We start from the raw sequence: 11,478 nt of genomic DNA on the forward strand, positions 1-11,478 counted from the left end.
TGATATGTGAATGAATCAAAATGAGCTTGTTTCCTCTGGGTTAGTGATGCTATACAGTCATTATTTTTTTCTTTTCAATTAACATGAAAAATAACCAATATGTGACAAATTTTCTAAGCTGCCTTTCTGTGGGATTTATAAACATTATTTTGGGCTGAGATTTGAATATATATATATATATATATATAACATGATTTTAGCTCGTTTTGTTAGTTTTTTTTAGTTATTTCTATTATTTTATGTGCACGCACCACTGTTTATGTTAAGTATTTATTTTATTAAGGAAAAACCATTAACCATTATGTCCTTTCTTTTTCCATTTTTCAGAAACATGGATATAAACTTTTCATAAATAATGAAATTAATTTTCACTCGTTCCCAATTTTCTTAAAAATGTTTCCATACTATCACAAATGATTCCTCCACCAAAGTGAGCTCCAATCACCTTCTATTTCCCCTCTCTCTGTATTCAAAACTCTAAAACAAAATTGCTTCTAAAACACAAGAAATTGGAAATAATTTAAGAAACTAAAAATTGGAAACCATTTCCAAACCATAGTTAAAGTGATTTTACTGACTCCCTGATTATATGGAAAACCAACCACACAGTCAGATGAGATCATGCTAGTAACATGGAACTTGTCTGTTGAAAGTACTGCTCTAGAAAAAAACACTATGCTTGCAATCTAGCAAAGCAATTACAAATTTAGTTCCATTATCCAGGAATAAAAGGATAAAAAGAGCTACTGAATCCAGCAAAAATTCCAAAAAAAAAGACAGATGCAAGAGAACAAAAAGGGATCCCCATCTTTACAAGCCAGATAGCATTATTATTACATTCATTGAGGAAGAAAATTTTCTGCAAAACAGACCACAGACCAGTAAAAGGAGTCTTACACATTGGGGGGAGGCCATATCTTCCCAAAATGTTCCTCAACACGAAGTGCCTGGTTTACGTAGCCTTCTAATCCGGCGGTCAAAAGCTCTTCAGCAGCAGGTCCCATTGCCGATGCCAAGCTCAGCTGATCCCACTTCACAAGCTATGAGAGAGCACAATAATTACACCTTTAGATCTCACAGCAAATCCATTACTCAGTGAATGTGGTTATACACACAAAAACACACCATACAAGGCTTTTCAAACATTGAGCACATCACATGAATTCATTATGTGCACCAAGAAAATTTAATCAAGAACTGCAGAACAATTCTTGGGTATGTTTTCTAATATAAGATGGAATGCACATCCAACTGATGATATTTTAATAGTGCAAGAAATAGAGGTGAAGTACTTATAAAAATAAGATGGAGAAGCACCTCTTCTTCACTGAAATTGTAGAGCATGGCTGAACTAGGAGATAATCTCCTAACATAAGAGTACTTTTCATCAGGATAGGTAATGGAATCTTTTAGAGACTGCAATATCTTCAGAGGAGCAATAATGTAGTCAACCCTGGGAAGAATTAACAATCACAAGCTCATAATTGGATTTTGCTTTATCATGTGCAGCTAACAGATGTACCATAAATCCATAAGCAGGAAAGGGAGTTACCCAAGAAGGCTGAATATATCTTGTTTGTTCCTAATTGCAGCTGCCATCAACCTTGATTTATGTCCATACTTGTGAATGTAATTGTAGGCTTTAGTTACCTGCAGGCATGCAGAAAAAATACTTGGTTGTCAATATATTGAAAAAGTAGGTGCAAATGGATGAAAGAAAAATTGAAACAAATGAAGCTGACCAAAGCTACTCCTGCATCCTCCCCTCTTTTGGAAGCAGCTTCTATCTCAGGATCACCAGAATGATTGCGAGCCCAATCCTGCATCACATTTGTGTTGTGTATATCATAATCAAATTCTGAAAAAGTAAGTGTTAGTTGATGCGAGGCTTACTCTAAGGCGACCGACAAATATCTGGATGACAGAAGCACCGGCTTGAGCTGCAGCTGCTGCCTGGGAAAAGCTGGACCAACATGATAAAACATGAATGGGTTAATGAAAAATAGTGGAGGAGAATTTCTCTAAGGTAGTGAGAAGACAGGTCATAAGCGAAAATACTAGCAGTGACTTTTTGCAATCAATTGTGCCCGGTCTCACAAGCAGACAGTGAAATTCTTCATGAAAACACGCTTACGTGGCACAATTATGAAACTTCAAAATGATTGCATGTACTATGCAATGCTATGCTTCAAGGTTCAAACTTGAAACAGAATCTCCATAAGCTGCTGGTACAGATGTTCCCTAATTGACAAAACAGAGTTGTAAGAACACACCCCAATAATTACCTATAAACAAATGTCAAGTGGGTCTGTATTCCTTCGGATTCCAGCAGCCTTGAAGCTTCTATTCCCTATTTTGGAACAGAATAAAAAATGTCAAAGAACAGATGCCAGCTAATGCCTTACAAATCTTCAGAAAAAAAAATGAATAAATAATCCAAACATCTTACTTGCCAAGTTGAAGGAATTTTGAAGAGCAACCGCTCGGGTGGTACTTCTATTTCATTATATAGTTTCAACAGCTCATGCACCTGCACATTTGGCACCAACCATTAATCTCATTAAAGCAAAATCAATTAGAACAATGGATCACATAAAAGAGTAATCCAGAGGAAACCTATTAGCAAGACAATATCTTTTAAGGAACTTAACCAAAATTCTTATTTGTGCTCCATCTTTGAAGAGCCTAGATAGAGTCCCTAGATGGAGCCAAGGGATAAAAACGATTTAGTGATGTATCACCAAAATTGGTATGAAGAATCAACATTTCAACAATACCTTATGAATGATGGCATGTGTGTCATAAGCCAACCTTGCATCCACTTCTGTTGATACTCGACCAGGGACAAGCATGGCCAAATCAGCTCCAACATTAACCAAAGCCTTCAAAAACATAAGACCGAGATTCTCAAAACTTAAACAATACCTAAAAAGTCTTTCTCTACATGGTTTCAAAACACTCAAAAAAATTATGATACAAGAAAACTCACGAACCTTGTCATAAAAACAGGACAACCTCTTACTAGGATCCCGTTGTTCGTAGCATTCACTGTCAGCCAACGCAGTCTCTATAGCACTCTATAAGATAAGAATACAATTCCAAGTTAACAAACTTCAACCAATTGAAACCTAAATTGAACAATTTCCACCATTTTTGCCATTACTTTGATATTTCTTTTCAAATAGGGAACACATAAATGGACAAGCATCTAGTGATACTCACCTTAAACTTAGTGTCCGGCAAGCTACAAATCCCCAAAAGGAGAGAAGAACTAACTGTAGCCGCAGTGGGCGGAAACCTGCAAGTAAACAATCAATTCAGCATACAATCAAACACCAATCGAACAAACAAAGAATGCATGCCTTTCAAAATCATCAAAGACAACAGTGTCCGGAACGATCTCGCTGAAACTCGACACTGCATCCAGTTCCGAATTCAGATCTACTATAAACACCGAAACCAATTCAAAATCATAAAAATCTCCAAAACAAAAGCTCAATAAAAACGATCAGAAAACGAAATCTCTCACCAGCATCAACAGAAGACGACGAACTGGAGGCGAAGATTCTGGGGAATGATCGTGTACTGAGTAAGAGCAGACGAGATGGAGATCGAATCCAACCAGAGGGTTTCCCCACCTGAAATTTGCATCAAAATCACAAAAAGTTAAATCAGAAGAGGAGGCATTGAGATTGGGAGACAGGATTGGAACCTGGGGGAAGTGGCCAAGGCTTGCGAAGGAGGAGGATCGAAGGGAGATCGCCATTGTTGAGACTCTTCAAGCTCGGAGATTAGCGAGAGAAAAAGGTGAGGTTTTCGGCTCATTGAATTAGTACTGAGAGAGCATGGAGGGAGATCTTAAATGACGGATTTACCCTCAAACTCGGACACAAGTTTAGTAAATTAAGTCCAAGGCTATTTAGGGAATTTCACTGGGTGTTATAAACAAAGAAGCCAGTACTGCTTTGGATCTCTCGTTTTTCTTCGATGATTTCGCGGCGGAGGGTTATGACGTGGCGCCACGTCAGCATAATCTTAGTTTTCTATTAATTAAATGTGAATTTTCGTACTTTATAAATTTATAAAATAGGAATAATATATATGGGATTGAATATGATATATAATAAGCCATGAAATTTATTTGGCTTAGTTCTTTCTTCTGAATATTATTTCAGTTTATTTTTTTAATAATTTTCTATTTTAATTTTTAAAAATAAAAATATATATATAATATATATTTTGAAGTGTATGAAGTTTGTATATTTAGAAAGCTTTAGCTGTCGTTTTTATGTATGTCCACTTATAAGAGAATTAATAAAATTATATAAATAAATTTTAGAGAAAATTACTTATTATTCCGTTTGAAGGTTTCAACTTTTCCAACAATCCATCGAATAATTTTTCATAATGTTTTGTTCCTCATTTTTATTGTTTTTCTTATTAATTCTCATTGTATTAATAGTTTTTTAATTTTAAAAAAATTTAATTTGCTTTGATATTTAATTTCTATGCATCTAAAGAGGGAAGCTAGCCGACTATCTCACCTTTAGACGCAATCCATCTAAAGAACATGATTCTTTCTCACACTCAAGTGCAAGTACATTGGTAAACCTAACATTTTTGGCTGCCATAAGGTGGGTTTTCGCTCTAGATGAGTGTTTGTTGAACGGATATAATTATGAGTAAGTACAAGTTAATTTTGTAATTTCATCTAAATTTAAATTTTATTAAAAATAAATAATTTAAAAAACAAGAATGTTTTAAGAATATTAAAAAATTTAAGAAGTTTTTTTATGGATTCAAAAATTTTAAAAGAGTAGGTGTTATTTTTTCAGCAAATCTTATTTTAAAATAATATTTAAAAATGTAATAAATATAGAGATACCATGGAAATTTACTTTTATCTCAAATTTTTTTTTATCTCATAAATTTGATCCCTATTTAAGTTCATTTTTATCTTGTTAAATAATTCAACAAGAAAATCATGTGCGTATACATATACACTATAAATAATTTAAGATTGTATCATCATCATTATTATTTTCTAATATATAGAATCTTTTAGATCAATGTGAGGAATAATAGGTCTTAATTTGGTCTAAGGCCTCACTGCAAATGGTTTCAGAATATGCTCATTGTCATGATTTAAAATGTATTGGACACAATAATACCATAAGCCTGAGGACACATTTCTGGTAAATGGGTCGCCGATAGAGCTCTCACCGAGTGGTGAGAGTTCGATTCTCGACTGAGGGCACATTTCTAGGAATTGTGAATAGTAGTTGTATACGAGTGGTTCTAGCGCCCACGTGAGCGCGGCCTCGTCCCCACTTATTTCACCGAGGCTTGTGCATGTCCCTGGGGTCTCTAGTGGGTTTGCCTCGCTCCTCTTCCTAAAAAAAAAAATAATACCATAAACTTTCGGCTATGAATGACAGGTTTGTAGCCCAAACCCCGTATCAACTGAGTGAGGCATCATTGCTCCAGTGAGCACATATTAACTGTATTCTGCCCTATTTCCATTTCATTAAATAAAATAAAATAATAGAAAAATATATTAATAAAAACTTAATTTTCTCTTCCAGTCATCCTCCTCTTGTAATTCCACCAACGAAACCATAAAATTCAAGATTTGGTGCTGATTTGTTTCAGAAACAACCATTAATTTATAGATGCAAGCCTCTCTGGATTGCATTATAGAATTAGACACTTGCCTAACTTTGTTTTGAAAACCATAGTTAAACAAAGGCCAAGTGATGTGGAAGACTAATCCATCCTGACATTCCTTCTCCACTCACAGCCAAAGGCTAGTATTCAAAACTATGGACACCATGAACCATGTATCTTTTAGAATAACTCATACTACATACATTTGTTCATGAAAGCAAAAATTTATTAATCATGTGGTGGTGGGTATTGGGTAAGATGGGTGCACCAAAGTTCCAATTTTTTAGTTTAATGATCTCCTTAATTTATGTAAACATGTATAGCTAAATGTAATTGATCATGTTGTAGTGATGTTCAAGGGTCTTAATTAACTATTTCCTATTAACAAGTTAAGAACCATACACATAAAATAACACTCTCACTTGACTCTATATACATACCCACCATCACCCTTGCAAACTTGCACACTTCTTTAAGCTCTCATCAATGGCTTACAAGACTAATGCAACAGCATCATTTGCTCTCTTTCTCACCATCTTCTTCTTCTTCTTCACACTTAGTTCCTCCTGGCCTAGACCAGCTTCTCCTCCTCCTCCTCCTCCTCCTTGTGATGATGATAATAAGCTCTGTCCTATAGACACACTCAAGCTTGGAGTTTGCATTGATGTGCTCAATGGACTCCTTAATGTGACTATTGGTAAACCACCAAAAGAACCATGTTGCCCTCTTCTTGGAGGACTTCTTGATGTTGAGGCTGCAGTCTGTCTTTGTACTGCCATCAAAGCTGATATTCTTGGTATTCATCTTAACATCCCTATAGACTTAAGCTTGCTCCTTAACTACTGTGGCAAAGGTGTCCCTAAGGGCTTTAAATGTCCTTGATAACCACTCTCTTTCTCTGTGAGTGTGTGTGTGTGTGTGTGTTTCATGAAGTTCTATTTGAATGGTTTGTATAGTGTAACCAGTGTCATGTGGTTGTGTGATTGTTGATGTTTGTGTTTATTTAGGAGCATTTCAGCTTTCAACTTTTGTTGAATAAGTCTCTGGTTCTGCATGAAAAAAAAGCAGGTTTTAGAGATATGTATTACCGTGATTTAAATGTCTAAGTTCAGGGTTTCTTGTTGTGAGTTGAATTTGTAAGTTTAAGTGGATGTTTTGCTTAACGGTAGTGGTTTTTCCATCCTAGCTCTTGTCTCTGTATATATAATGGACTAGAAAAGAGTAGCAAAGCTATATATACATACATATATATATATATATATATATATATAATATCCATATATGCTTAAAATTGGTACTAAGTTCCACTTTATATTGAAAGTAGAAAACAGGGAAATAATGAATTATGTTATGAAAGACATTTAATGCTAAATACTTGAATTTCTTTATTGTTTAATTCATGAAAATGAACATATCTTTGGACCAAACTTTGTTAAAGATTTCACAAATGAATGTTAAAAATGGAGGAGGTTTGAATTATGATCTTTACATACACCTTTGCCAAAACTTCATATTTATACTCAAATTAATGAAAATATATAAAACCACCAAATTAACTATATGTCACTCATTTGCTTTGATATACATATATAGGCAAAACATCATCTATGAATGTCCAATTATCAACCGTTAGATTGTGATCTAACAGCTGATATTGATAAACAGTATTATTATGTGATATGCTTTTATGAACAGTGATTAATGTATTTATTACTACAGTAACTATATTGTTCATCATTATTGGCCATTAAATTGATATCCAACGGCTGATAATAGATGTTCATAGACCGTGAACATCCATAAATGAATCATATATATATATATATAAATAATTGTAAATACTTCTTTACAATTCTCGCCATCATAATTGATAATAATAATAATAATAATAATAATAATAATAATAATAATAATAATAAAGACCACCAAACTTACGCCCATGTGATTCTTTAGCCAGAAACACCGGCTTCCACGTGAACTAACTTGGCGGCTTTACCAACTTATTCAAGCTCGTGGGCCCCTCTAATCCCAACATTGAAGATAACAACTAATCGTTTGAGAGAGAAGAAATCCATTCTTGCAAAATGCTCATTCTTTGGTGACTATCATATTGCCTTCTTTTCTCAATTGTGTTGTTATTTTCACAAGCAAAAAGCAAATCCATTCTATCTTGTTTCAAAATATTATAAATAGAAAGAATAATATTTTTATTATTATTTTATAAATAAAGAACATGAGCTATTTAAACACACATTGAAAAAAACACATACATAAAAGTATAACAGAGAATGTAATAAATCTCATGAGTATAAAGCATAACATGAGCAAGCAATTGATTTTGAGGCATAACATGAGCAAACAAATATATAAAGCATGATAGTTATTAAGCATAAAAGACCAGTGTCATGAGCTATACAGAACCCAAACTATACAATTTATTGCTAGTGACTTAGTTTTTCCACAGAGAACAGATTGAAAGTAAAAGGTAAACAAAGTGAAGTAGATCGATGAAAGGTGACGGTAAGAGATGCACATGAACTTAATCGGTTGAAATGTCGATGGTGAAAGAGTCAAGTTGGAAAATTCGGTTTTATGAACTTCAACCGAATGTGTTCTCACCGCTGTATGTGACATAGAGAAATCCATCTTCATCTTTCTTCTCATCATATATCGTAGACATTATCGCTCCTGAAAATACTCGAATTAGATTATTCAAATGCTCAATGTGTAAAATGAATCAGACCTCAGAAACAGAATACATTATTAGATTATTACCAGTGGGTGGAAGCACATTGTCCACAAATATGAAGATGGCCTTCTCTGCACTCAGCTTGATTCTCTTGCGAATAACATACACGAACTGGCCGACTGTCAAGTCTGCTGGAACCAAGTACCTGCGGTTAAAATAACAGTCACCAGATGCAGTCAAATTCAAGCTCAGTTAAACTTTGGAAGCAATGAAAAAATCCATTGTTTAGCTCAAAAGTTCCAAGGGATTGATTTTGTTCATTGATAGACTGAATGTCTCTTACACACTAATATTCAAGATGAGTCAAGCCGATCACTGTCAACAAAACATAAGTTCATAAATTCAGGATAAATAAAGCAATCCATTTTTAAAACCCAGATAATGCTCGAGGAAAATAGGGAATTTGTCCTGTAACAATTAAATCATTCAGTGAATAGATAGATCTCTACGTTCTTTTAGTCACTGAATAGACTAGAACCTTCAAATTTAAAAGTAAAAACAGGCAATGAAAGATTCCATGGGGTGGCTTTATTACATATAAATACAATATTTATAAGTGCACTTGCAAATATGCCTTTCGATTAGGTATGAATGATAGATCAAAAGGCTATGCAGACACCAGCAAATGCACTTGTACAGCCATTTCGGACATGGCAAATCATTTTGTGGTCATGGATGAACAGAAAAAATATTTTGGACTACCATACAATCCAAGCACATTATGAGACCATTAGTTTGAAAACAGAGAAGTTCAAGTTTAAGGTATACATGATTAATAGAACAAATATTAATTATTGCAAACATTATTCTTACTTCTTTTTGTCAATGTTGGGAATATCACTTCTTTCTGCCTTCTCCACAATCACCTAAAAATAAAATGATATATATCAGTACAAAAAGAAAGATTGGAGGAGCAAATTGCAGGAGCAAATGCACAAGATTAATTCAGATGGGGGTAAAATCGAAAATAATATAACAAATAAGTAAATTAATGACATAGAGAGGCATAAGGCATATACATGGTGGGTTTGAATACCAAGAAAAGCACTAAACAGATAAATTGCAGCACCAACTATGATTTCCATAAAAAGACTTACCCTTGCAAGCTCTCAGTAATATAATACACAGCATTGTAGCAGAAGTATACTGACATATACAATATTAGACAAGTGATTCCAAAGAAAGCACTACACAAATAAATTGCAGCACCAATCACAATTTCCCCTAACCTGAGTTAGCCCCACACTATATTGCAAACTCTCAATAGTACAACAATTTTAATGTCCTTATCCCAAAGTGTGATTTATAGCCAGACTCTTCACTACTTATAGCCAAAAATCCAGAAACAGGAACTGTCAGATGGAATATTTATAAAAATAATAAATTAACAGCAGTCGAAGAAGTGTAAAAGCGATATTTTGATGATTTCCAAAAAAGCCACTTTAAAAGCATTCCCGCATCTCTTCCGAGTTCCAAAGTCTAGGCATGAAGGGCTCTAGCAATGCAAATTTTCAATCAGAACAATAGCATCGTAGTTGTCGTGATCTTTTTGTCGAGTTCTCTCAAGACAAAACATAACCCGACAACTAACAGATGACGAAGGCGGAAGATCACACCTCCTGTAATACTTGAAGACAGAAGATCACATTCCTTAAAGTACTTGAAGAAAGCAAAAATTCACCTTCTATCACAAGCAAAACCAAAGCAATACGAAAACGACAACCAAACAAAAACAAGATGCGAACTCTAAACAAATAAGAAAACTACATCAACTGTTGAATTTCTCAGAGTTTTATTGTGTTTGTTGGGTCATAAGACAAGCACACCCATTAACACATGAATACTTAGAAAGGCACATCAATTCAATGTCTTCTACACTCCTCTTTCATCCTCTCCTCTCTATAACCAACACCACCTCCTTCGTATCTTAATCACAAAGAGAAATCAGTACAAACAAATCCAAAATTCATCAGCAATTTCAACAAACTGCATCACATGCCAACCCAAAGTTCTGCAGAAAAGTTTAACCCCTTTTGGAGAGACACAAGTTTAAAACTCAACAATTAGCAACAAAACTCAACAAATAACCTACATATTTCACAAGAAACACAACCAAACAATATGAAATCCCTCAAAAGATAAAAATAAAATAAAATCGCAATTAAATTCAATTCACATCATGTCTCACCGGAATCCTATCAGGATACTTCTCCCTGATCCTTGCAGCCTCAGCCCTCCTCTTCTCTGCAAATCAACCAAATCAATTTCATCAGACCAAAACCAAAATCAAAATCAGGAAAAAAAAAACTAAAAGTAAAACAAAAAAAAGCAAACCAAGATCATGCTCTTCCTTGAAAGAACTCCTGGCCATGTCTCCTCTACAAGCCAAAGACCAATCACACAAATCAATAGATCAAAACAAACGGAAATAGAGAATCAAAGAACGAAAAAAAAAAAGGAAATTGAAAGCGAAGAAACCCTAATACCACAAAAAAGTCGAAGCCTTTGATCGGAAGAGAAGAAAACAAGGGGAATACTGGATTGGGGAAGAAGCAAGCAAGCCAAAGGGTCTTAATAATCCCAAAATTTTTATATATATTTTTTTATTATAGACTTTAATGACGTGGACTTTTTATGAAGAAAAATAGTGAGAAGCCTTCAGACGCGCCGTTTACTTCCAAGACTTGATTAGCTTTAATCCAACTGCCAGCGTGGCATTTCTTTTCAATTATCCACCAAAAAAACCATTGAAATATTTCAATAATTAAAAAAATTATTTATTTTGATTAAATATGAATTTAAAATAGTAATTTTAAAAAAAATTAAAATTAAAATCTTTTTTGCCTTTCGGAACTGCATTAAATTATAAAATTATGATTTTTTTTTAAATAATTGTAAATAAACTTACAGCAGAGAATCTAGTTTTAGTAGACTAAAGAGTTGTTGTTTGAAAAAAAAATAATAATTTATGATTATTCTCTTCAAAGTTTTTAGGATAATTAAGATAAATTATATCAAATATTAATCTAATATAAAATATGTAATATTAATATGATTTGGGA

The 11,478-nt window shown here is 33.8% G+C and overlaps 3 protein-coding genes across 5 annotated transcripts; 1 reads left to right on the top strand and 2 right to left on the bottom strand.

Moving 5' to 3' along the window:
• Window positions 1-661: 661 nt before the first annotated feature.
• On the bottom strand, window positions 662-3,815 carry LOC120276431 (transaldolase). Of its 3 annotated transcripts, none has more exons than XM_039284734.1 (13): window positions 3,713-3,815; window positions 3,530-3,638; window positions 3,363-3,417; window positions 3,223-3,298; window positions 2,994-3,077; window positions 2,778-2,882; window positions 2,450-2,530; window positions 2,286-2,350; window positions 1,894-1,963; window positions 1,743-1,820; window positions 1,553-1,650; window positions 1,318-1,453; window positions 662-1,040 (listed from the first exon to the last, which is right to left on the bottom strand). In XM_039284734.1, the coding sequence occupies exons 1-13, from the start codon at window positions 3,764-3,766 to the stop codon at window positions 894-896; spliced, it is 1,158 nt and encodes a 385-aa protein (XP_039140668.1). In that variant the 5' UTR covers window positions 3,767-3,815; the 3' UTR covers window positions 662-893. The 3 variants fall into 3 exon arrangements, with proteins under 3 accessions (XP_039140668.1, XP_039140091.1, XP_039139408.1); XM_039284157.1 differs by having other exon boundaries at window positions 3,363-3,441; XM_039283474.1 differs by having other exon boundaries at window positions 3,363-3,444.
• A 2,307-nt stretch (window positions 3,816-6,122) lies between these two features.
• LOC120263882 (14 kDa proline-rich protein DC2.15-like) lies at window positions 6,123-6,830 on the top strand. Its single transcript, XM_039271857.1, has one exon. It carries the CDS (start codon window positions 6,154-6,156, stop codon window positions 6,547-6,549), a length of 396 nt encoding a protein of 131 aa, XP_039127791.1. The 5' UTR covers window positions 6,123-6,153; the 3' UTR covers window positions 6,550-6,830.
• A 1,188-nt stretch (window positions 6,831-8,018) lies between these two features.
• LOC120265209 (autophagy-related protein 8f) lies at window positions 8,019-11,043 on the bottom strand. The gene is made up of 6 exons (XM_039273096.1): window positions 10,903-11,043; window positions 10,751-10,794; window positions 10,605-10,660; window positions 9,230-9,282; window positions 8,443-8,561; window positions 8,019-8,355 (listed from the first exon to the last, which is right to left on the bottom strand). The coding sequence occupies exons 2-6, from the start codon at window positions 10,785-10,787 to the stop codon at window positions 8,267-8,269; spliced, it is 354 nt and encodes a 117-aa protein (XP_039129030.1). The 5' UTR covers window positions 10,788-10,794; window positions 10,903-11,043; the 3' UTR covers window positions 8,019-8,266.
• Between the last annotated feature and the right edge of the window lie 435 nt (window positions 11,044-11,478).

Source organism: Dioscorea cayenensis, chromosome 1, assembly GCF_009730915.1.
Source record: "Dioscorea cayenensis subsp. rotundata cultivar TDr96_F1 chromosome 1, TDr96_F1_v2_PseudoChromosome.rev07_lg8_w22 25.fasta, whole genome shotgun sequence".
In the NCBI taxonomy this organism is placed as follows: domain Eukaryota; kingdom Viridiplantae; phylum Streptophyta; class Magnoliopsida; order Dioscoreales; family Dioscoreaceae; genus Dioscorea; species Dioscorea cayenensis.